General features: G+C 40.6%; 1 protein-coding gene across 3 annotated transcripts in view; it reads left to right on the top strand.

Annotated features, from left to right (window-relative positions):
• Positions 1-27,914, top strand: part of ctdp1 (CTD (carboxy-terminal domain, RNA polymerase II, polypeptide A) phosphatase, subunit 1) — a 99,065-nt gene that overhangs the window by 51,778 nt on the left and 19,373 nt on the right. For all 3 annotated transcript variants that reach the window (XR_004102877.2, XM_031287128.2, XM_031287129.2), the window contains exon 12: positions 8,067-8,290. Coding sequence is in view for 2 of the 3 variants with exons in the window: in XM_031287128.2 (XP_031142988.1) it covers positions 8,067-8,290 (224 nt within the window). In the remaining variant the exon portion in view is untranslated. The remainder of the gene's footprint in view (positions 1-8,066; positions 8,291-27,914) is intronic.

The raw sequence follows: 27,914 nt of genomic DNA, 5'->3' as shown, positions 1-27,914 counted from the left end.
GGGGGCAGCAGCTCCAGCGGGGGACCCCAAACTTTCCTTTTTCAAGCCACATTAGCCAGCTCTGACTGGGAGAACCTGAGGTCTCCTCCCAGCTGGATATGCCTGAAACACCTCTCTAAGGAGGCGCCCAGGGGGTATTCTTACCAGATGCCCGAACCGCCTCAACTGGCTCCTTTCGACACAAAGGAGCAGTGGCTCTACTCCGAGTTCCTCACGGATGACTGAGCTTCTCACCCTATCTCTTAAGGGGGACGCCAGCCACCCTCCTGAGGAAACCCATTTTGGCCGCTTGTACTTGTAATAGGGTGATAATTGCATTTGTTTGGCGTGCAGTCCATGGAGATAAACATGCTTTTTATAGTCCTTACAGAGCAGATACGTAGCAGGGGTTATGATGTGACCACGCCATGTCATTTGCACCGCTTATGCCTGATCGAATGATGTCATTATCAGTATGTTTGGAACCAGGACACTTGCAACAGTGGTTTCCATCATACACACCAGATGTCATTGTTCGTCCCTAAAGCTGGAGCGCTGTGAATATTCCCTCTGCTCTGGTTTCTATTTGCACACAGTCCTTGGCAGCCAGGACGGAAATATCTTCAGTCATCTGACTTTGGCAAGATGTCAAATATTTGGTCTTCTAAAAATTACCATCCATTCTATCAGGAGTAATTTGGTCTGGAATTTTTTCTGAACCATACAGATTCAGAAAAGTAAATCATTGATATAAAAACTTTCTGAAGTCTCTGAATGAACTCTCTGAAGTATTTCATGTTTGAGGCTGTTCCTTTCCAAAGTAATGTTTTGACTTCAGCGTTATGTAACTACCCTTGACTTACCTCCGCTGCAGTGGAGCACGTCTTTCGGAGATGATGGTGAAAAGAAGCCAATAGCTTCCCGTTTGCAGAGCCGCTTAAGAATTCTTGTCCTCAAAGGATTGTTGCTTTCTCTACATCTGAGTGCTTCCCTCATGTAAGGAGTAGGCGGAGGTGGAGTGAAGATGCAAATTCTTGTTGCGTTTGTTCCGTCAGAACGGGACTTGACTCAGTCGCTGTATGGAATTGGGCCTCTGATGAACAGCTTGGGTGAATATAGGTATAAGCAGAGTGGCATTGGAGGTCCTTGTGCTCCTCTTTCATCGCCTCACTTCATCACTTTTTAACTTCTCTTTTGCTGGCTGATTTACTAGTAATGTACCTTGTCGTCATGTCTACCTCTCCTCACATTTGCAATAATGCCCTTTTGCCTCAGGTGAACTTTCCTCTATCAATGTGAAGCCTTTATCTTCCTCTGAGCCCACATTAAATGACCCGTCAGCGCTCGTACTCCATTCAGCAATCAACTCTCTGCCCTATTACCACCTCTGACTACCTTTCGGAGATGGAGTCGCTCATTTCAGCAGGGATTGAAGCCTTTGGCGGGATTTTCCTATGTAAATTTCTCCATTTGCAGTCGTCAGTCGGGGGGATGACGCAAGCTTTTTGTACAATAACAAAGCTAAAATGGAAATTGGTCCAGACAATAAGCGCTGATTGAGTGGCTGCGTGGAAATGTGTCGGGCTCTCACTGTGGGTTCCTGCCTCACCTGTTCTGCTGCTGATTTTCACTGGCAGGTATACTACTATACTGTCTCTCCCGAGTTGCAGGACGGTAATCAAAGCCCTGTGCAATGGCTGCCAATTTTATTGAAGTTGTCCTGAGCTCTACCTAAAACTCATTGCCCTGGGCCTCAGCAGTTCACTGCTCCCACAGTAACAGCCACTCCTAATTACTGGCTTTCATTTAAAACGAATGACAGTCGGCTGCTTTTTGCCGCAGGTGAATCTTTCAGTAAGAGTAACACCTAAGGCCAGATTTGAGTCTGAAGTTAAAGTATTTATGTCCATGAGTTTAGAAGTGAAATCTTAACCGCTTTGCTGGACAGGAAATCTAATCTGCTTTCATCGCTGATCGCTGTACGCTTTGATGTGTCACTTAATGTGAGCCCCATTATATTCTACTTTTTTGTGGATAATAGGCATATGATCAAATGATTATCAGCAGCTTTTTGACTGCAGACAAAATACTTCCTCATTTTCATGTTTGCTCTTTTGTCCTCTAAATGTTGTACAGTAGGGGTGCACGATTCAGAAAATGTCACGATTCAATATCGATTTTCAGGCTCAAGATTTGATTCAAAATCAATTTTCGATTCAAAAACGATTCTCGATTTAAAATTTGATTCACAGTATGTAATTACTTTTCCCACATGATTGCAGTAGAGAGAAAAAAAAAAAATATATATATATATTTATATTTATTATTAAAACAATCGATTTTTGGAATTCTATGAATGAATTTTGAATCGGTAGAGCTTGAATCGCAATTCGAATGTGAATCGATTTTTTTGCACACCCCTATTGTACAGTATATCCTTCTTTCAAACAGATTGTTCATCACAGTAGAAGACATGGTAGCTACAAACGGTGTCCTAACGCAGTAGCGTTGCAACTGAAGCGTTTAGCCAAAAATAAATTCTATGCCCTGGAATCCCACTCGTACTAAACTCTATTTGCAGTGATGAGACCAATAACCTGAAAACTAGCTTTGAGGGGGTCTCATGCTGTGCTTTCAAAAAGGTTTTGTGGTGTGCTCTTTGCTTGGCCTTTGATTACAGCCAGGAAAAGGATGCTGTGGGAAGTGTGTTAATGTTTCCATTTCTGCCAAGGTTGTAAGACCCCTCAAGACATAGTGAACTACAGATTAGTTTTAAAAGGGTCGTGATCAGAAGCAGACATGGCTCCTTTGGCCAATTACTGTACAGAGCCTCAGTGGTATTTGTCACTAGTAGACAGGAACTGCTCTGATGCACAGAACATGGAAGTGGCCCCTATATTTATGCATTTGTGCTCAGAAATTAGCTTTTGCCACTGCCTTGAAAAAAGTGTCATTGAAAAAAGGGTCTGTTTATTACAGTCAACATCTGCATTAATGAAATTACAGGAGCTTCAGTGTCGGCCGGAACCAAAAATGACATTTTTATTAATACAAATGTTTGGATCATACCACCCACCTGCTTATATGTCCATTTGTTGTTGGTGTAAACCTGCTAATATCTGTTGAGCATTGTTACATGGGCTTTGAATGTGCACTTTTTTCTGTAGGCCTCTGCTCATCTGCTGTCTGAAAGCTAAGTCGCTCTTTTGTTTGACTCTGTCCAGCTCTCTTCATATTTTCACTGTATTGACAGAAAAATACAATAGTTATTAGGTAGTGATGGGGAAAATGCCATGACAAAAGAAAACATTGTAGTGGAAAGAAAAGCAATTTGTGTTGAGGTAAAATCTTATATTGTGTGTTGCTGACAGGGAACAAACGAAGTAATGTAAAATTACTCTGTAATGTTTTGGTGTCCTGCAGGGTCATTCTCGTTCAAATTCCATTCAGCAAATGGAAACACTAACCCAACGTGTTCAGCGCTGTTCTGTTTTTTTATATTTTATTTTCAGACCAGCCTTGCCTCAGGCCACTTCACCTTCTACCTTCACCAAGGCGCTCTGTGGCTGTCCACATAACCAAAGAACTCTGCATTAATTAGCCTGGTTTGATTCCAGTAATAATCTGGCTCTAGCACCAAAAGAATGTCCCCCTGCATTCATTCCAGTTTTCCCTCAGCTACATGCTACTAATGAGTCAATGGACGGGAGGCTGCATATTCTCTGTGGCAATATTCACCTGAGATTTCCATTGATTTGATTGTTCGCACATTGGCTAACCTGATCTAAATGGTCCGTAACCTTGGGGCTGTCTAAATTATGAACTGCTCAAGAAAAAACAAACTTAATCAGAAAATCTTTATTGCCAAGTACCTTTTTTTTTTTACACATACAAGGAATTTGTTTTGGTGTTGTAGGTGCATGTCACACATTCTCTAAAATAAGTTAAACAAACAATGATGAGCTGGTGGAGGTGACAATTTTGCTTTCAATAGCTGGCAGGATATCCTACGAGAGAGATTACACTTTGGATTGTTTCGGATCCTTGCTAGAAATTTAATGCGATGAGTTTATTACCATACCTCAAACATTATTCCACCTGCGGGAGGTGGAGAAAACCAATCAGCCCCTGTTTAGTCTATTATCTATTACTATAGCCCTGCAATAAAGACTGCCTTTGTCATCCTAACAATGTTTGGCTTTAGTTCAGACTTCCAGAGTATCTGAGAGTTGTTGATGTAACTCTGTGGTGATTCTGAGCCTGTAGTTTGTGGTTCTCTGTATTGGACAGAATGTTATTGTACCGGTTGTTTCGAAGTGTCCACATCCTGCATTGTGGCATTGATGGCAGACACAACCCACAAGTTACTCTCAGAGCTTGTCTGTTAAATGGGCCCGCCCGGCATTAGTTTTGGCATATACTGTATGTCAGCTGATATGTAACGAGATTGTGTACAGAGATGCCAAAGATACATTTGAGATAGTTTAGAAAGTTATATTAGTACATAGTGTGTCCGACAGAGTTGTTTTTTATGTAAAAGAGAGAATATCTGCCAATAAATGTTGTTTTTCAAACCCAATTATCATTAAAGCTGCAAGCAGCGATGGACGGGCCCTCGCGCCTCTGCGCGCGTCGGGGTTACCGGCGGACGCCGCTCCTTGCGACCGAGCATTCGCGCGGCACTCAGACACTGCAAATCGTCAACAATGAAAAGGGAACTCCCTGCCGAGTTCAACGATACCTGAAACAAGACTCTACATCATACGGCTCATTAGCTGTGAAAAGGGGGCATGGCTAAAGCATATGGGGTGGGTCAAACCATCACCAATTAAAAAGGAAGTCTCTGCTGAGTTCAATGATACCTCACATAAGACTCTATCATAAACGGGTCACCATTTATGAAAGGTGGCGTGGTTTAAGCATAGGGGGGCGGGTCAAACCATGACCAATAAAAAAGGAAGTATCTGCTGAGTTCATTGATACCTCACACAAGGGTATACCTTAAACGGTTCAAATGTTGAGAAAGGGGCGTGGCTTAAGCATAGGGGGCGGGCCAAACCATCATCAATGAAGAAGCAACTCTCTGCTGAGTTCAATGACACCTCACACAATACTCTACCTTAAACGGTTCAAATGTTATGAAAGGGGGCGTGGCCTGAGTAAGTGGGCGTGGTTAAAGTATAGGGGGCAGCTCAGTATCACATGTAGACCACACATTCTAAGTTTCATGTAAATAGGATGATGTTTGTCATATAAGGTGCATTTCCTGTTGCCAGCGGGGGGCGCTATGACCAAAAGTCAATTTTGCCCTGTAGGTGTCCTCAGGCCTGGACCCTTGTCAATCGTGACAAATTTCGGGCAGATACGACAACGTACACTCAAGTTACAACAATTTATTTGTTCATCGCTAAACACTCAAAATGGCCACCACGCCACGCCCACACCGTCTGACGAAAAGTTTTTCTTTTAATAACTTTTCATCTTTAAGGTGTTGAGAAGATACAGACCAAGTTTGAAGTACATCGGATGAAATCTCTAGGAGGAGTTCGTTAAAGTATAGCACCTTGACTTTTAGGCCTACTTCCTGTTGCCACTAGGGGGCGCTATGACTTTAAGTAAATATCGGCCTTTATTTGTCCTCAGGATTGGACTCTTGTGAATCCTGAAAAGTTTCGAGCCAGTCGGACAATGTACGCTCGAGTTACACCCACTTCCTGTTTTGGCGGCGAAACGCACAAAATGGCCGCCCCGCCACGGCCACGCCCTATGACGAAAAGTTTTTCTTTTAACAACTTTTCATCTTTAATGTCTTAAGATGGTACAGACCGAATTTGAAGTTGCTCGGATGAAATCTTTAGGAGGAGTTCGTTAAAGCACGACGTGGAAATGGCCAAAATCGCACTAATTTCGAACTTTGAAATCAAAATGGCGGACTTCCTGTTGGGTTTAGGCTCTAATGACGTTTTTTGTACATCTTGACATGCTACATATGTGTACCAAGTTTCGTGAGTCTACGTTAAACGCACTGCAGGGGCTCAATTTTTTTAACTTTGTAGGGGGCGCTAGCGAGCCATTTTTGCGCGGTTATTCCCGAAACCCTTAAAATACGTAAATTTTCACCAGACTTGATGCACCCGCCAAATTTGGCAAAGAAAAAAAACAAAGAGTTTTTGAATATGTTAAGCCCCTCAAAAAGCCAATTAATTTGGTGTAATAATAATTCCTTCAGTTTCAATAGGGCCTTCGCCGCTGTCGGCGCTCGGGCCCTAAATATCTGCCTCCAAAATTCATTAGCTGTTGCCCTACAGTGACACATCTTTAATAACCAATTTTAAAGGAACAATTAGACATATCTAGCAATATGCTTATTGGCTTTCTTGCCAAGAGTTGGGTGAGAAGATTGGGTTACACTGTACTTGAAGGTATCTACATAAGAGTGACATGACACTGTCATGAACGTGTCATAAACATTATAAACAAGTCATAAACGTTTATGACATAACACTTCTTTTAGTAAGTTCATTTGGTTTTTGCCATGACAAGTTATGGTTAGGTTTAGGGTTATGGTTATGGTTCATGTGTCATGACAGCGTCATGTGTTCATGACAGTGTCACGTCACTCTTATGTAGATACCTTCAAGTAAAGTGTTACCGAAGATTGTTACCCCTCATGTCTGTACTAAATACGCAACTACAGCCAGCAGCAGGCTAGCTTAGCTTAGCTGAAACAGGGAAACAGCTAGGCAATCTAGCTTTGTCGAAAGGTTACACAATCTGCCTACCAGCACTTGTAAAACTCACCAATGAACATGTTATATCTTGTTTATTCAATCCATAAAAAAGACGTATGAAAATGGTTATACGAGAAACAATGGGCTAGACTTTTTCTTTCCAGCTGCTGGCTGTACTGTAGCTTCGTAACGACTGTACAGACACGAGAGTGGTCATGTAACTCTCGGCAAGAAAGCGAATACGTCGAACTGTTTCTTCAAGAGAACCTTATCAAACATGTTTGTTGTGTGTTTATGTAAAAACAAATATCAGCTGAAATGAATAAGATCGGATGATTTCTTCCAACTCTCTTTTTAAAGCATTTTATTGGTCAGTCTCTAGTTGACATATGACATACTGTTAACTGTTGCCCCCAAGTTTAATCACATTCCAAGATTACTGTACAATATGTAGAGTATGTAACCCAATTATTTAGAGAAGGAAAACCACTTTCCAGATATAATTAGATGCTTAATTGGAATCTGCAGTGCATCAAGGGAATGGGCAAATACACCCAGTTCGTCTTCATGATACTTTAGGCAGACTTTAATCATTAAATAGAAAATGTCATTGGTTCTATTTAATTAAAAGTTACGTCATGAAATTCACCGAAGGTTAGCGATGTTTTATTTTGGCTCAGATTTGGTGGACGTCTTATACAAAATAATGAAAGGTCAAAACTAACTGGCGTTTAGAAGAAGGAGAGAAAGTAATTTTTCTCATCTGCACTTGAGAATAGTCCATATGAAAAGTGCGAGGATATTTCTGGCAGTTACGTTATAAATGTATACATGCTGAAAATGTTGACATTAGGGCTGGGCGATATGGAGGAAATTCGATATCACGGTATTCTTGACCAAATACCTCAAAATCGATATTGCGACGCTATTGTAGTGTTGACGATTGGTGCTTTCACGAAATATTTTCACAATTCTATTTTAGACAAATAATCATCAGTAATGTGGATACAATGACTAAGTGGGTAAAGGCAAATAATAGAACAGTTACAACAGTCTGGTAAGTTCAGAAAATGACATCACTTTACTGTAATGCAGCCTTTAAAACCAGGAAAAGACACCACTTGCCATACAACGATTTTACGATATCCAAAATCTAAGACAATATCTAGTATCCTATCACGATATCGATATAATATTGATATATTGCCCAGCCCTAGTTGACATGCAAACTACAAACTGAAAGTAGAGAGAGAAATCGACCGTTGTGGTGACACATTGTGTCCCATGACCTGGCCCTGTCCAAAGTTTAAAACATTATCTCACAGAAGCTCCTTTTTTTTTTAAACAAACAAACAGGTGGATGACATGTTAGGCGAGGAGAGCGACAACGAAAGTGAGGGCCGGGGGAAGGAGAAGCCGGGTAATGAGGAGGCGGAGGATGAAGAGGAGGAGGAGCAGCGACAGCAGCAGCCGGGAGCTGGACAGATAGCAGAAGGAAGGCTCGGTCCTCAGGCCGCGAGCTCGGAAGAGAGGATCCAGACACCATCCAGTGAGGCCAGTGTGCCGGCTAGTGTGCCAAGGTGAGACACACAACATCATTGTGAAATCCACCGGTCTGTCTAGTATAGTCACTCCTTCTGGTGTCTTGACTATTGCTCAGCCAGCAACCCTTCTTAAGAGTACAGGTTAAGCAAAGCTTAGCTCGAGAATGAGCTGAACAGCGAGCTGCGTCGGGCGGCTCTCCTCCCAGCGAGCTGCGACAACTATGACAACTAACAGCAATCGCCCTTTTTGTCGTGTACCAATCAAATGACCACGGGAAACAGTTCAATGGCCTTTCTATCCATTTTATTTCTATGGTCACACCACAGAAAGACGTGTTAATGACCAACTAGCCAAATTTGAATGATCGGCAAAGAGAAAGTCGCCAAGTTAATAAACGTAGGTTTCAATACCATGAAGAAATAAGCCCTATTCTCTGAGACGCTGGTTCAGCAGCTAACATTAGCATACAGCACGCACCCACAGCAGTGAGCAGTAACTGCCGGCGGGCCGGTGAAGCCGATTCAGGCTGAAAGGTAAGTTAGTGACGTCTATTTTGGCTTGTGTTTTCATGATTGTGGCATTTCACTAGGGCTGGGTATCGTAAAAACAATGTCTATACTGATACCAAAACCGTGACTTCGATACCAGATACTTTTTTCGATACCAATTTTATGAAATCCATTTTGACAAAAAGAAATTGCAACATTGCACATTACGGCACAAATCTCTTATTTTATTTTTTTCAGCTCCTACTACGTGAGCCCCGTCTCTGTGTAACGTAGAGTTTTTCCTGCGTGTCTCTGCGACGTGTAACGTTAGACAGCCAATCACAGACGTTATGAGATCTCGGTAGAAGCATGCTGCGTGCTTATTGGCTTACTGACGTGGATGAGATTCACTCCTTAGGTATTGAAATTGGGTATTGAATGACGAGGCATTTTTCGATACTCAATACTATGGAGGCAATTCGGTCGGTGCCTAAAAAAGTCGAATTCGGTACCCAGCCCTACATTTAACAGAGTTGTTTTTCATGTGTTTATTAGACTGAAAGAGCTAAGGGAGCTTGTGGAACGGAGCACAGTTGGCGCTCACACGGGGTGAACGAAACAACACTGATGCTATGCGCTCTAACGTTAGGAGTAACATAGTTTTTATATACGGTAGCAGGAGAAGGGTTGTGTTAAAGATGGCTCCAGTCGTCGAGCCATGATTTCAGGCCGCCCAAAAAAGCCTCAACACAGGATTTCCAATAAGTATTTTCTAACATGTATAACGTGTTCAGAAAGAAATCACAGATTTTGCTTTACCCGGTATTTAAGTCAAATGTGGTACATGGATATCACATAACTCTCTCTTTCCCTCTTTTTCTCTGTCTCGCTTTAGCTCAAATATTTACTGTTACACGTTTCCTTAATCGGTTCCTCTGTGTCACTGTTGGCATTCTCGTCCCTCACCTCTGCATCTTGCATAAACACCTCCGGGTGGGAAGGATGCTTAACTTAAATTGCAGTTGGCAAGAATAGAAACCCATCGAGAACCCTTGTGAATATGCTGTATATTTTCAAGTCTTACTTCTCCAACGGCTATTACCTTAACACACCACTTCATCAGCGCGGCTATGCTGAAAGCCAGGCGGTCTGGTCCGTTGCCATGGAGACAAATTCCAAACAGACAGCAGGCAGTCGGAGAGTGCTGAACATATTAGTCTCTTATTGCTGAGTTGAGCCAAGCCGTTAGACTGCCAGGATTCTCTCACTCCTGATGGCTTATTTTGTCGTCTTTTTAGTACGTCCTTGAAGCATGAAACATTTGTCTCCATGCATTCATTTGAAAAAAAGATTCCGAAAGTTTATTGTGTGCAGTTTATTTCAAAGTTCAGTAACACATGTGTCCATGTTGAAAACATCAACATAGTAAATAGCATGAAATAGGCCCAGAAACGTCAGAGTCCAGTCCAAAGTGTCACAGCTGTCACTGGCTACGTTGACCTCAAATGTGCCGACCTCACTTAATCTTCTGACACACAGAATGTGCATTTCTACAGCTACTGTTTTGGTGTGTCACTGCAACTTTGTGTATAACTGTATAATCTCTAAGATCCATACTTGGATAATTTTTTAGCATGTTTGGAATCCTGTTTGCTGTTGCCATGTTTACAACATATGACCCACGTAACACCTGTGGTGGCTTTATAGAGGACAGATCTTTATCAGTGTTCTCTTTGTAGTGTTGTCTGGATAGGCAAGATCATGCATTTGTGTTGCTCTCTGAAGAGGAGTGGAATACAGAGTGGGTTTGTCCTTTTGGAAAAATGTTCCCCTCTTATGTATTAATAAGTACAATGCTATGGGGTCATTAAAAATGGAAAGTCTCTTCACACCTGAATATGTGACACACTGGCTGTGTCTCAAACCACCTACTTGCACACTTCAAACACTTACTTTTAAGTATATAGTGTAGATAACGCAAAACGTCAGCGCACTGAAAGTACCCGGATGGCCCCCTAAAAACGGTCAAAAAGTTCAGTGTGGAACAATGGACACTACGCGCACTAAAGGGGCGCCATCTTAACTACAAAGCGGCAAGGGGAGGGACCAGGGACGTCGACCGGCAGCTGATTGGACGAACGCGTCATGTGGGTCTGGCTTCACCCGGATTTCACAAGCGGCTCGTTCAGAATGCAATCTCGTATTTTACGAAAATAGTTCACCGAAACGTGTTTCTGAAAACATTTTAAGCGAGAAATAGGCCATGCAGTTGCTGAATCTGTCTGTTTTTTTGATTGACAAAGGTCAGTTTAAAAGATTTTCTTCAGATTTTGAGAGGCGGCGAGCCGAGTGTTTTAATATATGTGTTCCTTTTGGGACAATACTAACCATCGAAAGTGGGCACTACGGCAGTAAGTGGTCAGTGCACATTAGCAGTGTACTGACGGAAGTATGCGGAATGAGACACAGCAACTGTCTCATTCACGATTCTTTATATTCTGGATATCCAGTTTTTTCTTTTCTTCTCTGTCAATCTTGTGCTTTATATGTCAAATTGCTCTTTGAATACATTTTGCTAACCCGAATCTTGATAGGCCTGCTTGCATCAGAATACTCTTGTTTCTTAAACATGTTCCTAAATGAATCACATTCTGAAGATTGGTCCAAAATGACTCATTCGCTTATTGACGTGTCCCTATGAAACAAACGCTCAATAATTAACTCTAAAGAGAGCAATACATTGTTCATCATTATTGATAAGGTGTTGCGTCTGGTGTCTATTAAATGTGGGACAGTTAACAAAAAAAAATGTATATATATGTACATGGACACTACATTTTTAATCCAACTGTTGACATTTTTGAGAGTACTCAATAGTGCATGCATTTCACATTTAAAATTCGGACACGTCACGTCCTTAAGGAAATGATAGCAGGAAAAGCACAGGTTAAACTAATAACATTAATGATGGCGCCGTTCCAGCAACTATTGCAGTGCAATGCAGCACTTAATAATGGTTCTAGTTACACCACCCGTAAAAAAAAAAAAGATCTATTTAACTTCAGCAAGTTTCACTGGGTCGAAGGAGAATAGCAGCCGTCACACTTTGGTTGGCCAAATAAACAAAAATCCCAGCCTGTAGTCCTCAGATAATAGCCCCAATGTTGAACCACTGGACCTCCAGATTTGGCTTTCCTGTCTGTACATCTGTGTTCAGCCTCATGGCTTTGATTGCCAAAGCTTAAAAAAAGGAGACGCGTTGTTTGGGGTGGTTTTTCTTAGGCCTGTTTTTTTGCCTTTTTATTACATAATTGTTTTTAATAATTGTCTAATCGCAATTTTTTTTAACGTAATTGCCGTATCTTTGGGTGCCATGTCATTTCTTCGACGCTCTATTGTTCCGACCTCTCAATAACCCGAAAAATTCCCTTTGGTCCTACAGCCCACTAGTCCGACGTCCAACAGCGGTATTACGAATCCCACTATGGCCATGCCAAGACCCGCCCTTCAATAGCATTTATTGGCCAGGCGACCATGCTTACGCAAGGTAACGTAACCCCATTTGTTCAGGTCCTATCCCCTGACCAATCGGCTATCCTAACCTTAACCACTCGAGGTCAAATACCTAACTCCAACCAATCGAGCTGCTTCGTAGGGCGGGTCTTGGCGTGGCCATAGTGGGATTCGTAATTTCGCCACCAGCGGGACGTCAGACTAGTGGGTTGTAGGACCAAAAGGAATTTTCCGGGTTATTGAGAGGTCGGAACAATGGAGCGTCGGAGAAATGGGCAGTCCCTGTATCTTTGTAACCGCAATTAATTGCTACCATTAGCTAAGGGGTATGACTGTTGATAGTCATTGTTGATTTTATGTTCATTTAAGAAAAAAATACAATGTTTTTATGATAATAAAGAGGCGTGGTTTACTTCATAGGCATTGTACCTGTGTTACTACATTATCTGGGTCACATGACAGTGATAGAACCAAAAGATGTATCCTGGGACTCATTCCAAACTGTATTTGTTTGGAAAAAGTAATGCATACATTTTTTTAATTTGACTGAAAGAGACTGGCACAATAAAATGTACAGCAAAATTTGGAATTGTTACAGCTCTAGTTTTTCCACTCCAGTATTGTCTTGGGCTACATTTACATTGCTACGTTTTGGTTTAAAAACTAATACGTTTACATTTCACATTCACACTGCTCTGGCGTTTCCGAGCCTCTAAACCAGAGACATTTGAAAACACTTTTTGGTTTGGAATCTGCGGGGTTGAGTTGCAGTCTCAACGGCCACAAACGGAGACCTTTGGCAACACCGACACTGACGCCAATGTTTCGCCGCCTGATTGGACCTTATCGGTCGTGACGTCTCGTTCTCTGAGACTAAGCTACTAACGTTACCATCACCACGTTACCAGCAACGGGCGGAGTATACATGCTGCCACCTGTTCACCCCGGCATGCGAATGCCCAGTATACGAGACTCTTCATGACATATGCAGTTTGGGCGTGTTAGTATTGCTTTTGGCTCAAAACGCTGCTTAAAAACCAAAACGTAGCAATGTAAATGTAGCCTTGGATGTGGCTCCGTATCCATGGCTGCCCAGACCCCAGCAGGCAAGCCCCCCTTCGTTTCCCTGTTGGACATTTCAGTCCTGGTTTGACACCTTCGGTTGCTGCTAATGAGTCAAGCCTGAAATACACTGTTCGCTATGTTGCTTAATTGCTGTTGAAAACGCCTGGAAGTCCAGTGGTGCAGAGGAGCGTCACATGATTAGACACGCTGACACATAACAAGTGGAAGAGTGCCAATTTGATCCTGAAAGCTCTGGAAATTGGCAGCTAGGTGTTGGGGTCCTCCCACAGGAAGATACCAGTCTAACAATATCCTAGCTAGTTACCTAGTCATTATTCTCCTCTGTGGCCTCTGTCTTTCTCTTAAGTCTATGTTCTAAACCACTGACAACTCTTTCTGGTTGTATGTTGTAAAGAATGTCTAATTCACATTAGAGCTGCAAAGACTACTCCATTAGTTGTCAGCTATTAAATGAATGGCCAACTGTTTTGATAACTGATTAATCGGTTTGAGTCTTTTTTTTTTTTTTTTTTAAATGACAAAAGTAACAATTCTCTGATTCCAGCTTAAATCACAATGTTTTTAATGTCTTTACTTATCTATGACAGTAAACTGAATACGTTTCTGACGAAACAAGACATTTAAGGACATCATCTTGGGCTTTGGTAAACACTGATCAACATTTTTCACCATTTTCTGACATTTTACATACTAAACATGTAATCGACTAACCGAGAAAATAATCTACGGATTAATCAACACTGAAAATAATCGTTACTTGCAGACCCAACTCACAGGAGTATGCTTTGGAAAGTTAAAGTTGCATTTAAAGGAGAATTCCGGTCGACACGTAGCTCTGTTGTTTGTAAATTTGGAGTGCTGTCAGTAGCGAGAAAAACAAAAACAATCGGTGTTGCCTACACCATGTTATCCTCCTGCTACAGTTTACACCCAGGAGGCTGAAACAGGGCAGGTTTTAAACGTGCTTTTAGCCTCTTAACATGTTCAAAATGTTTGTTCATTTCTGTAGGACCCCTGGAGAACCCGCCAAAGAACTGAAGTCCTTACATGCTATAAGAGCAACATGAACATTTAAAATGTACAAGCAGGAAAAACATGCTTGCAAGCTACAGTATGTTGTACAACTTTGCAATCTATTTTGAACCACAAAGTTTACTGAGGAGCTTTCTCAAACTAATAAAGTAATTTCCTCAAATAATTATGCATCCCTTGTAGCCTTGTATTTGCCCTACATTTCTTCAAGGCAAGTATAGAGCATACAAAAGCAGCAATTAAGTATGCACTTCCATACAATTAGAGGACTCGCAAGAGACGGATAAAAAAATAAAAAGTCAAAATCAAAGCAGCAGAGGCCAAGATATTGAAGATACTGATTTTCATCTCCAGCATGGGTTAAGCTCCAGAAACACTGGATTCTGCATTTCCCATAATGCCACTAAATGGCAGCTTTCTTTATATCCCAGACTTGTCTCCCATATGCCCACTTCTTTCAAACCCTACACCTCTCTAGCCCAAGCTACAGTTAAGTAGTGTTGCTCGTGACCAACCTATTGTGTGTGTCCCTTTAACAACAGCCAAATAATATTAAAATGTCATAAAAACCAGAAGTGAAAATATGTCACAGATATCTGTGATATTTATAAGTAGGGTTGGGTATCTTTCTTTTTATTAAATCATTGATTAATAATGTAATGACAATAACTTATAACAATGACTTATTTCACCAGTAAATTGCTGGTAAACGACAAAAAGAAGCACCAGATGGGAAAAGGGTATTTTACAATAACTTTGAATGCACCACGAGGCTGACGAGTTTCAAGTGAACGCACTGTCTGTATGTTGTTTTTCCGACAACGGCAGCTGCCTGCAGACTGTTAACGTCCCGGTGTTGGAATCCTCTACAGGGAAATACAGTCAGACTTTACACCGCTTAACGTAAGCTGTCAGCATTTTAACCGTTGTGTTTAATCCAGCTACTAGCTAACGGTAACGTAGCGTCCCGTGCAGCAATGCTTCTGAAGAAAAAAAAGAATCAGGCATCGAAATGAGGCACCGAAATTTTCGTTCTTATTCGGTCTCGTTACTACCGTTTACGTCGGTACCCAACCCTACTTATAAGATATTTGCATGTTCAGTAGATTTCAATCATCTTCACTACAGTACCAGATAAAACACTTTTACATGAAAACATTTACTAAATGTCACAGATGAGAAGTTTAGAGAGAGTCTATTGAGAACCTTCCTTTAGTGTTCTTAGAGTGGGCAGTATACTGTATATTCTATAAGGATCAAGAAAGGTTATAAGCCCTATTCTCTGGAGATATAAAATGAAAAAGGTCTGACATCCACCTCCAACACTCTGCCAGAGTGCGTTAATGCAATTCTCCTGTCTGACAGAGAAAAGAATTTGACTGTATTGTTTCCCAGTAGGCCATTAGAGGCAATTTTAAGATTTTACAGAAGAAGGCTTCCTAATTTAGACATGAGTCTTTGGGACCTGCAGTCCTTCGGGAGCTGGCTTAGCAGTTGCCATTCTGTCGGTCTCCATCCCTGGCTTCACCACTTCCTCATATTTGGCAGCAACTAGACGTACATCTGTTGCTAAGATACTGTAGTGATGTGAATGTCTCTGTTTTGTTCCCATCATCATTCAGTATCTGCTCCTGCCTTTCTCTCTTGTAGAAAAACAACGTTGCTCTTATTTCTGTTGTGATCCGTTAGGCATCCAATGGCATGCAAATAACAATCTCTTGCTTATTTTTTTATTATCTTATTTTTTCACAGTTGAAATCCATCCTACTGAGCATGGAGGGATTTACACCCACAGTGCCATGTTAAAGCAAGTAACAACTAAGCAGTGGCTTGGGTCCCAAGGACCAGTGTTTGAAACAAATCTAAACTAATTGGCTTCAACAAAGATGATTTATTCCCCTGCACATTGTGATAAGGATCAGTCCTTTAACATAATTGCACAGTTACATGCTCACTCTTTTTAAGATCCATGAATGCATGATGGGCTAGCAAGAATCTTCATTGGGCAGATTCCACGTCTGCTGGAATTTTTTGTTTTGCCAATTTCAAGTCCTTCATTTCTTTTTTTTAATATTTCATAGCGGAATTTTCACAGCGGAGAATCGGGGTGGTTCGAGATCAGATCATGGTGATCAGACCTCCGGTGCTGGGTCTAGCTGCTGCCGTTTTCTTTAAGTAGGAGCTAGTAACCAGCCCGCTGTGATCCGGTGCCTGGCGCTGGGGTTAGCGCTGACTCTAGCGCTGGCTCTGACCTGCTCTCCTCCTTGCGAAGCAGTCTCAGCGGCAGGGACCACACTAGCTAGTCAGCCTGGGAACCAGACGAATGTTTTATTAGCTCTAGCAGATAGTGATATGTTGGCGATGCCAGGCGACTAGCTGGTAGCTTTTAGTCTGAGGCTGTGAATATAAGAGGTGGGAATAAATAGACGGGTAAATAAATAAATAGACATTATAAACCCTTGTGTGGTGTTCATATTTTTGTTACATAGCCAATGTTCCCGGGTCTGGTGGACCCACCACATTATTAGACTTTTAAATCAATACAGCCACAATACAACAATCTATGTAAAGATACTTAACAGATGTTTACTTTAGCTCAATTACCAATGATATATACATCATTTATGGTTCATATTTGCCATTTACCCCTGTGAGATCACAATTATGATCATATGATCATTTTCATTTTTTGTGAGAAAACAAGGAAATTCAATTATAAAAAAAGATTAAAAAAAAAAATTAGAAACAAGATTTTTGATCATTATTGGTGCTTATTTCTTAGAACTTAATCAGAACAGGTGAAAGTGCTTGAAATGTAACAATTTGGTAACTTTGTGTGGGAATAGCAGGTGCAGAAAGACATTCCCACACAGTACAGACACAGACACACACAGAGATGCAAAGACACTTAGACACACACAGAGACACAGAGAGACACACACAGCAGGCCCAGTTAGGTGGAGGACACAGTTACGTTTCATAGCATCTACAATTATTACACAATTATTACACTGTAATAATTACACTCGGGTCCAGTAGACCCGAACACCTCCACCTTATTTTTTATGTTCTTCACAGAAAATGAGCCAAGGCCAGTGAGTTTGAGTTAGAAGAAATAATAAGTAGCATAATTTTTCTTTTAGCAAACATTGAAAACGGGTCCCACAGACCCGAACACCATACAAGGGATAAATAAAAATCCCTTGAAATAATGAAATGTGTACTTTTGAAATAAAAGTCCCCTAAAATAAATAAAAGTACAACTATGTATTTGTTTCTTAAACTATATTGACTTATTTATATATTTACGTTTATTTAAATATTCATTGCCTCATTTATTTATTTATTTATCTATGTATTTAATATGGAATAAAATGCATTCCATACACCACTATAAAACCCTGATTAGCCTAATGCTCGCATTTCAAATAACAGCCAACAGGCCAGGTTTACACAATCATCACTGCAGCTCTCATACAGTACCTCATTTGCAGAAGAGTCGAGTAGAAGACCAAATACACCACAAAATAATGTAGTCATATCTGTAGTGGCTTTCAACAAAACTAGTATACATTATCTTAACAAGCCACTGAAGTTGTTTTGGGCACATTTTGTTTTGTGGGCTAAAAATAAACCAGTGTCCATTGCGCTGTATAGGTGATCCATTTATTCACAGTAACAACAACAGAGATTACGTCACCTACGGGTGTTTATGCATATCAAAAAAAAAAAAAATGTTTTATTTCTTTAAATCATTACTGTCTCCTCTAATTAGCTGCTGAGAAAAAAGGAAGAGTTTACTGACCTTTTTCAATCAAAATCCGCCTTCAGATTCTCATCTGAACTGGCCATTGTAACTCTCTGTCTATTGTACTCTGTGCTCCTTGACATTGAATTGCTTTAATGCTGTTAAATGCATCACTATAACTCAGGAATGTCTCCGTCTATTGTTCCCCTGTCTGTGCTCGTTGACATTGAATTGCTTTAATGCTGTTAAATGCATCACTATAACTCAGGAATGAGGAACATTTCCAACAAGCTGGTATCTCAGCCCACTTGTGGATGCGTTGGTGGTCATTAGCTGTTAAGTCTGGATTGATGTGAATGATTTATGGTGAGCAGTGGCACTCTGGGCTCTAACATATTTAAGATTTAACAAGGAGGTTGCCGGGTGGATATGAAAGGTGGATGAACTTTCATCTCACAGAAGCTCTTGTCACATATGGTTGAGGAAGTGCAGTCACAGTTCCAGGCCATTGCTGCGGTGCACTTGTCAGGCTGAATTTGTTCGATCAGAAGTGCCTTACTTAAAAGTTTTTCACATTTTTTTGTGCCTGTGTCTCATATATCTGGTATCAGTCTGGTATAAAGTACTATGAACAGCATGAATAATTTATATTCCTGCAACCATGAATTGTATATGTACCAAGGCATATGTAGAGCTTTTATTCAAGGCTGGATCCAATTTTTGCTCCTCACTTTGGGTTTTGAGCAGCATTGATCACCCAATTTTTTTTTTTTTTATTCATATTTTATACTTTGGCAACATTTTTGTATTTCTCTAGTGTTATGTGTCGTCATTTCAATATTGTTGAAGGCTGAAAATATATCGACATCAATATTTTAAACCGACGCATTGTTTATTTTTATTTTTTTAATTTCTAAAACGCTTCAATTCATTATAACAAATATTTTTCTTCAATATCACTACGTAATTGCTGCGTCATAACGTCCGTCGTTTTACGCTCCATTCATTGGTCGGCTGAGCGGCTTCAGTCAACGCTACAGTTTTAGAAAACAAAACCAGTTATATGTCTATTACAATATCATGGATATCAATTATGACATTTTTTGAAAATGATTTTTATAGCACTCAGCAGGTGTACAGTTTTCACAGTATTATTTATTGCACCCCTTGGATTGGGCACTGACTGATAGTTTGGATATTCACGTTTCAGATGTATTTCATATCTTATCTAAGGTCTTGTATGAAGGGTTAGTTTGAGGACAACCTTCACACACAGGAAATTTGAGCCTGGAATGTGTGAATCTATTAGAAGTATCTGCCATATAAGGATTAGTTTGAAGGTAACATTGTGGCACAGGAATAGATAGCTTGGAATGTGTCCCAAAAGTCCCAAAAAAAGTATAAAGGAGGAGTTATTCTGGTGTTCGTAGAGACACTATGGGTACATGCTCTTAGGAGTATGTACACATGGTTATCTCCCTCTCTCGGAGAGAAACTTGTTCAATATTGAATAAAGCTGCATTTAATCTAAATTCATCGGACTCGTCATCTCTGAAGTCTCCACCATCATTTCCATGATATCAGCCCCCTCACCAGACAGTCCTGGTACAAACACTCCTCATAATGTTTCGTGAAAGTCTTTTGATAAACAGTTTAAAATGTCTTGACTTAAGATTCAGGGTTGACCACTGACAACTTGTTGTGTCGTATATGCAGTGATTACATTTATGTGATTATTCCATTTGTTTTTGGGTATAGTAGTTTTACATTTTGATGGATTGGATAGCACCATTCTCAGTTTATTAGAAAGTGAATACTGCAGACTGATTATAGGGCTCAAGCCAAACAACAAAAGGAGGCTTCCAGTTGAGGATTAGCGAGAGGAATTTTTGGTACAAAGTGATGCATGGCTCAGGGATTTACTCCTAACTACTGCTAACACTTTCACTACCAAGATTATCAAAAAAAAAATGAATGTCTGCAGATTCAGTCTTGTATTGTTTTTTTTTAGTGGCTGTCGATGTCATAGTGGACAGATTCAATTGGTTGTGTGATTTAACTTTTTTGTCTTCTAAAGATTCTGTATAAGCACGAACAGAAAAGACAGACATTCTCCAGAAAATCATTGGAAACAATAAACTGCCATGCTCTAGAATTAGTATAAAATGAAGGTAACTGATTAACGAGGTCGGCAGAGAGTTGGCCAGAAAGTGCCATGTAAGGAATCGTACCATGTTAAGTCTGTCACAATATGGATGTTAGGTTTGTGTTGGATGTCAGATGCTGAGCTATCTCAGAAGTTTCTTTACACATGTTTGTAAAGCTTTCATAGTGTATTCCCATCACTTACTATTAACTTTTTCCATCCAATACCTTCATTGCTAGACGTGTAACCCCCCACACTTTCCGTCATGACTTCTACAGCAATTAGACCCATTCACTGCTCAAACACATCTCGCGTTATCAGTTCTCCTCACTTTTAATTTCCTGCCTGTTGGTGATACACATTCATTCAGATGCTCCATCGCTCCTTACCGAGCTGGGTATCTCTGGAGTGCATCTATTTCAGAGTGAAAATGAAAGTGTGAAACTTGTCAGCTTGAGTGAGCATGTTATTGTAACAATGCCAGAGCAGAGTTGATGGAGGAAGCAAATGGATTGTGTAGTTTTCCATTCAGGTTGTCAGACAGCAAAGTGTGAAATTCAATGTGTTTCATCTTCTTCGACCCTTTTTGTTGGCTGTGTTTCGAACCTGAGGTTGGCTATTTTCCCGTTTCTTGCACTTTGTTGAAAAAGCCTGGTCAAACTGTAAATCACTACTGAATAAAAATAAAATGTTCCTCTTATCTTTGAAATAATAAGCATGTGACCCGTTTCAACTCCACCCCTCAAAGAATCGTAATCGAGAATCGAAAGGAAGAATCGGAATTGGAATACAAATTGTTAAAATCAAAACAATGCCCAACCCTATACCTTACGCAGTGCAGGTTGCTGAAACTTCTGCTCTGGTAGAAAATATTCAAACAACAGCGTTCAGGTAGGTGAGTGCTCCTCCACAGACCGAAGTCCCTCAGCTAATTTTGAGAAGTGGTCTTTTAAAAGTTCCTCAAAAGAAGCTAGTGATTCATTTGTGCCCTCTCATTAATCAAAGGATGGATGTACAGCGGGGCAGTAGAGCATGAATTCACTTCTTCTTTATGTCTGCACCCCACTGTGTGATATCAAAGAGGTGCTACGCTCCGAGAGCCGATTAAACATGAATGAAACACCAAGCAGCAAAACGCCCCGGGTTTACAAAACGCTCACACTATTTGTCTCTCACACTGTTACTTCCCCAGCCTACTCACTCATCGTCCCGTTTTCCTGTGGCCAGCTGGACTGTTAGTATAAACCTTTGAAAAGATGTTTGACTCCAGTGAAGGATAAAAGCTACTCTTCTCACATTTTAAAGATGAATAGTCCTGATTGCGGCTCACTTGCCTAAGTTCAAAGTTTTTGGGTAAGCCTCAGGGGGCTGTTTGCCAGTAGTTCCAGTGGGACCGAGGCTCTAGATAGCTCTAGCCAGATGTTGAGAACATTAACCGCACAGTTACAGACCTGCAGGCTGTTATAAGCCTTTTGAAGGCTACTGATAACGAAGCAAGGTGACACTGAGTAATTGCTGCCCATTGCAACATCTCTCTCATTCTTCATCTTTTGCTCCTGCAATGCCCCAGAGTCCTCTTAGGGATTGATAGAGTTAATTTGGCATAAAATATTCCCAGATGTGAACACCTATATTTAGTGTTGGGTAGTAACTAATTACGTGTCATAGGGATTACATTATCAGATTACAAAACATATTTAACTATACTATGTTTACATTTGATTGTCAAAGATTACTTGACTACATTTTTGATAACGTCTTTAAATTATGGCAATTTTAAAATTATCTAATTATAGAGATTATTTGAACAACCGAAATGTTTGGCAGAGTGAAAATATTACACACACTGCTATTCAGGGAGGTTTTTTCTTTTGTAGTGTCTCAATGCACGGAATGAATGTTAACTGACTACATTTGTCAGCACCTGTTGTCATTGTAGCCCAACAGTCAGCAACTCAAATCCAAAGTCCAACTCTTACAGCTTATTAAGACATTGTAATATAAGATAATTAGCATTGCAATTGAAAGTGGCACATACAGCCCTACTACGAAATGCATATTCATTGATAACTCTGTCGCAATGAAGAATTTAAACTCTAATTTGACATGGCTGACAACTGCCCTGCTTGCATATTATTTTACTAGCCTTGTTCTCCCCTCAGTGGGTTGTAATTGAATAGTTATTGTTTGACGCTCATCAATATTAATATTTCATTCTCATGAATCTGAAGGTTTCTGCCTCATAAAATAAAGCTAAGAAAAGGAATGATTTTCTGCGGAGACCACAGTTCTGAGTGACCTTACAGAAGTGTACCAGCCACTCTAGTATAGGTCTTTCTGCAGTAGGTGCTTCGTCAGCATGTGCCTCTGCAAGTAGACGTGAGGCTGTTTTTAAGTAACATGTTTGTGCGTAACGGGCACAAATGTTTCACATAATCGTGCATGTCCCTTCAGAAAAAGAAAAAAATGTCCCGTGCTTTCTTTCAATGGATGTTTACTGCAATACACCTGAGGCACATTTTGGAAATGGGTTCAACCAAATGGGCCACTGTTGTTAAACTAAAGGGAAAACAGCACAGCATGAGATGTATTCTGCCTCTGGCACCTTAACAGATTTTGAGCTTTGCTACTGTATGTTTTTTTTGTGTGCTGATTAAGCAGTAGGTGTAGATGAAATATCAAAGCTTTCACATCAATGGGCCTCATTCACCACGAAGAAATGTGTTCTTAAACCCCACTTACGCACTTTTTACGAAGATTCTGACATTCACTAATGTTTTCTTATCTTGGATTTGTTCTTAGCTAAGAACAAAATCTACAAACACTCAAGAGCACTCTTACGCACATTTGAGTGATGACAGTTTGCTACAAATAATTGGTTACTGCATTTTATGTAATTCTACAGTCGTTTACAATGATAGTATTGTACTGTAATGTATTTCTGATCATTTGTTGGAAGAAAAAAAAATCATAGCATGCAAAGAAACACTAACACCGCAATTTACATCAGCAATTAAACTGATTAAATCCTGCGTTATTTGGTGATGGATCGCGCTATTTATAGGGCCAAAATGCAGTGGTGGAATGTAACGAAGTACAAATACTTTTACTGTACTCAAGTACATTTTTCACGTATCTGTACTTTACTTAAGTAGAATCAGTTTTAATAATTATCTGTACTTTCTACTCCACTGCATTTCTACAACGTTCCGTTACATTTTCGGATCAGTTTTTCCCCTTGCCAAAACGTCTTCCTGACCGTCACACGTTTGTCTCACCAGTGAAGGTGGTATCGGTATCGGAACATCTCTAATTCAATGTGGTATTGAAAAGACTGCAGAAACCCTGAAGAGGGCTATGTTTTTTGACGCAGTACTAATGTTGGTCCGGACGCTGTTGTTGTCTATTCTACAAGCGTGGTGGAGGCTCAAGAAAGACTGCCGTACCTTATGTAAATACCCATGTCTGCCACTCATACCCACCCATGAAAATTTCACTACATGTTGGCTCCGCTTCTAATGTAAATTGTTGGTCACACTTAACACTACAGCTCTCTAAGTTGTGTAATAAGAGTATCATTGCAATTGGTGTACAATGGTGCCCACATGGTATGGCGAGAAAATATTACAGGCGTTGAAATGTAGCACACCTTGATGAATGGGGCCCATGGTGTGAAAGTAATATTTTGTATCTGTAAACTAGAATACCATTCTCTCCCACCAGTTCTGCTTCCCAGGATTTGTCATCTCTCTCATGCTGGCATCATTACTAAATTTCTCAGGAAGGGTGTATTTCCAGCAGCAAGTACAGCCCGTTGTTCTTGGCACATTTAATTCATTAGAGTAACATTGTTGTAACGGACAGTTTGTCAAGGACTTCAAGAAAATCACACTGTTTACTGCAGAAATAATTTCCTTTCCTTGTATTACATGAAAGCTGCTGTTGCTCACTTAAAGGTGCAGTAGGTAAGACTTATAAAACTAACTTTCTGTCATATTTGCTGAAACTGACCCTATGTTCCAGTAGAACTACATGAAGCAGGTCATTTAAAAAGAAATCCGGCTCATCTGGCACCACCTACAGCCTGTAGTGTGATTTGCAAAAATCCACAGCTCTGTTCAGATGCACCAATCAGGGCCAGGGGGGGGTGTCTAACTGCGTGTCAATCACTGCTTATACACACACATTCATTCTCCCTTGTGGGGGGAGGGGCTTAGGAGACCGTTTTGGGCTTTAGCAGAAAGGGGGGAGGGACTGAGAAGTTGTTGATTTTTTTTTTGGCTAAGCCCTAGATCTTCAAAATCCTACCTACAGCACCTTTAAAGAAGAGGCATTACATGGTTCGTGAATCTGTTCATAGTTTGTTTTCTCGTGGATGACACCTGATGTTGGGACTTCTCTCTTTCCCATGGCCATGAGCTAAAAGCAAAGCAGTCATATCAAAGCCCCCAAGACAAACAGAAGACCTATTGCCTTCCCATCTACACAGTAAAACTAATTTAGAATCAAATCCACCTCACCCCCTCCCCGCCCCCACTGTAGCTCTGCTTTTAGATGTCCCTTGTTTCAATTCATTCTGTAGACAATACTTGGCACCGCTATTTTGTTCTTTCTTCGATAAAGCGAAGATTGTCTTTCAGCGGAAAATGTTTCACCTCTATATTCTCTTGACAACTCTGACTATTCAGACTCCACACCTCCACCGTGGTGAAGCTTTTGGACTCGGTGAAACTATTCTGGCTGATTGCACCATTGTCTTATCTGGTCATTTCAGTACAGGGCCCACAAAATCGATTTGCAGAGTTTAAGCTGACATCTCCAAGCAGCACCAAGAACTCTAATTTACCGAAATCATCCAATGTGACGTCCGTAAGCTGGATACAGCATGCTCATGTCTGCCAACCTGCCAGTCTGCTTAATGATGCTTAATGCAAAAGAACCACGGGGAGAACAGAGGCAAAACATCTAACTGGACAGAACACTTCCTTGTTTTCTGTTCAGGAGACAGTTTGTATTTCACTCTTGTGATTTTTATTTTCTCCATGTGATTTTTGGACAAATAAGTCAAATCTCAGGTAGGTAGCGAGAAATGGACATGTAAGAATTGTAATTTAGGCCAAAAAGAAGAGGGAAGTTCTTAGATCAAAACCTTGCCTTATGCAGCTTTGTCAAACATAGTGGCTTCTCTATCTGTCTGCTTCACCAGCTACACTTACTATACTGTAACCCCTGTTCTCTGATAACATTAGTGTCTGTGATTGCTAAGCTAGTCTGGCGGGCTAGCCTGCCTGGGTGGTAAAGCAGTGCAGATAATGCCGTTTGGGTGTGTTGCAGCCCGAGACACATAACACGCACTGTAAGTGTCCATAACAAGAGATATTGTAACCACAGGTTTGTTAGTGATTTGCTGTCTGCCACGGTAAGGTAGCTTGGCTTAGCTAGCTTAAGTGGGTGAGACCGAAAGGTTTGGCTAAACTTAATAAGGGGTCCCGCAGCTATGATAAGCTATCGGGACATAGCTAGTACGGAAGCCAGCTTGTGCCACCTATCTTCATACCTGCAAACTAGTCACTTTTCAGCGAAAATCAACTTTTTGAATGGGAAAATGTCATTCACGTGAATCGCGTAGATCCAAAGAGTTTTTTTTTTTTTTTTTCTCAATTTCCCATAAACGGGAGTTTCAAAAACCTACTGCAGTCTTCTTCACAATAAAACATCTTTGGTGGTACGTCACGCGTGTCACACGAGTCATTTGGCCAATCACAATCACTGACATTAGTTTTGAGGTAAGTGCTGTTATCTGCCAACAATATAAGTGTTTTCGCTAACGTTGTTGTTAAAGTGCCCATATTATGAAAAAATCACTTTTTCTGGGATTTGGGGTGTTATGTTGTGTCTCTGGTGCTTCCACACACATACAAACATTGAAAAAAAACATCCATGCTGTTTAGAGTGAGATACGGTTTCTGAATGTGTCCTGCCTTCAGTCTCTGGGTCAGCTGTTGAAAATCGGCACGGCTTGTGACGTCACAAGCCGTGCCGAAACGAGCAGGCTAACCGCAACCATTAGCTCGTAGCGTTAGCGTTAGCATGCTAACGCTAGCATGCTAACACTAGCATGCTACCTCGTTCTCAATAGCAAAGCACTGCTACAACACACACAAGTTCACCATAATCTACAAAAGAACTACTTACATGTGCGCCCTCATTTAGAAGTCTCCCAGCTAATCCTGCCTTGTAACTGACTGAAGTTGTAGAAACAGCCTTGCTTTTACTGTCTATGGAGCTAGCTAGCTGACATGATCTACATCTGAGCTACTGGGCATGTGCAAGTGCAATCAAAGATAGTACAGAAGAAGAAGAAGAAGAAAAGAGGTCTCACTCTGTAGCTAAAACAGAGACCAGGTGAAAAGAGGATCTGCAGCAGTGAGATAGAGCACTGCAGTACAACAAAAATATGGTGTTTTTTGAAAATTAAACCATGTAAACCTATTCTGGTACAACCTTAAAATACAATTATGAACCTGAAAATGAGCATAATATGGCTGCTTTAACATGTTATTCGTTATAACGTTATAATGGAAAGCAAGCTTGTCGGCTAGTCGGCTTGTCAGCTAATGTAAGATCAGCGAATTGTGTCGTTAGCCTACAATGTTAAATCAATGTGAATGCTAATACGGCACCGGTGCCTTAACGACCGGTATCTACCGGACCGAATAGCAAGTCACCTTTTTCAGCCCTTCTGGAGGCTTTATGAGTAAATTGAGAAAAGCGCTAACCTCTTTTATGGTATGGCTCCATGGCCTTAACATTAGGGTTATGACTGCCTACCAATGCTGGCTTAAGTAATGATGTAGAGGCTTCTAGGGTCACTAAGAGAGAGCATTCGCCATATTTAGACACTGAAACATGCGTTCGAAAGAGAACCACAGCATCTGCTCCTAGATATTTGACACAGTCAAAACTATATAATGAATGATTTAATGTGATGCGCTGGTGAAACAGACAGCATAATAGAATTTTGCAAAGGCAGTTGATTCCTTCTTATTTTTTTTGTCAATCAAGCAGGGCCAATGTATATATTCATCAAGGCATAATCAGTGGTATAATGGGCTGTGTTAGAATGGCAACTTCAAAGCCTTTTTCAAACTATAACAATGACAGCAAGCTATCACAGTAGTGCCGTCAGTTTTGTTTTGTCTGCAGTTCTTTTATTGCAATTCAATGGAATTATGCAAACTGGGACTAAATGTTAATTAGAAGTAAATTTGGGACATCTGAAATGATGCTTTACTTTTAGTTAGTCAAATCCTGTTTCACTGCAGCTGATAGAACTGTATTTAGACAGGTGGGGTTACTTACGTATCAAAATTCTGTAACACTTACCAAACTACATATGTAAAAAAAATCCCTTTTTGATGCCTTAAAATTGAGTACAAAATGGAAACTTATATGACTGTCCTGAAACCCACTCTCTGTATCTCACTGCCATCTTGCTGACTGTAAACTTTCTGCCAGTGATGGCTTGTTTGTTGGCAGTGAACCCTGAGCACCCACCAGATTTCAAATATCTCTAATTAAATAATAGTTGCTTTCCCACCTGGGATGTTCTCCGGTGTCAAACTTTTCTCAATAAACAGTATGTG

Source organism: Sander lucioperca, chromosome 16, assembly GCF_008315115.2.
Source record: "Sander lucioperca isolate FBNREF2018 chromosome 16, SLUC_FBN_1.2, whole genome shotgun sequence".
Lineage (NCBI taxonomy): Eukaryota > Metazoa > Chordata > Actinopteri > Perciformes > Percidae > Sander > Sander lucioperca.
Note: the sequence above shows the minus strand (reverse complement) of the source record. Positions and strands in the feature narration are given on the sequence as shown.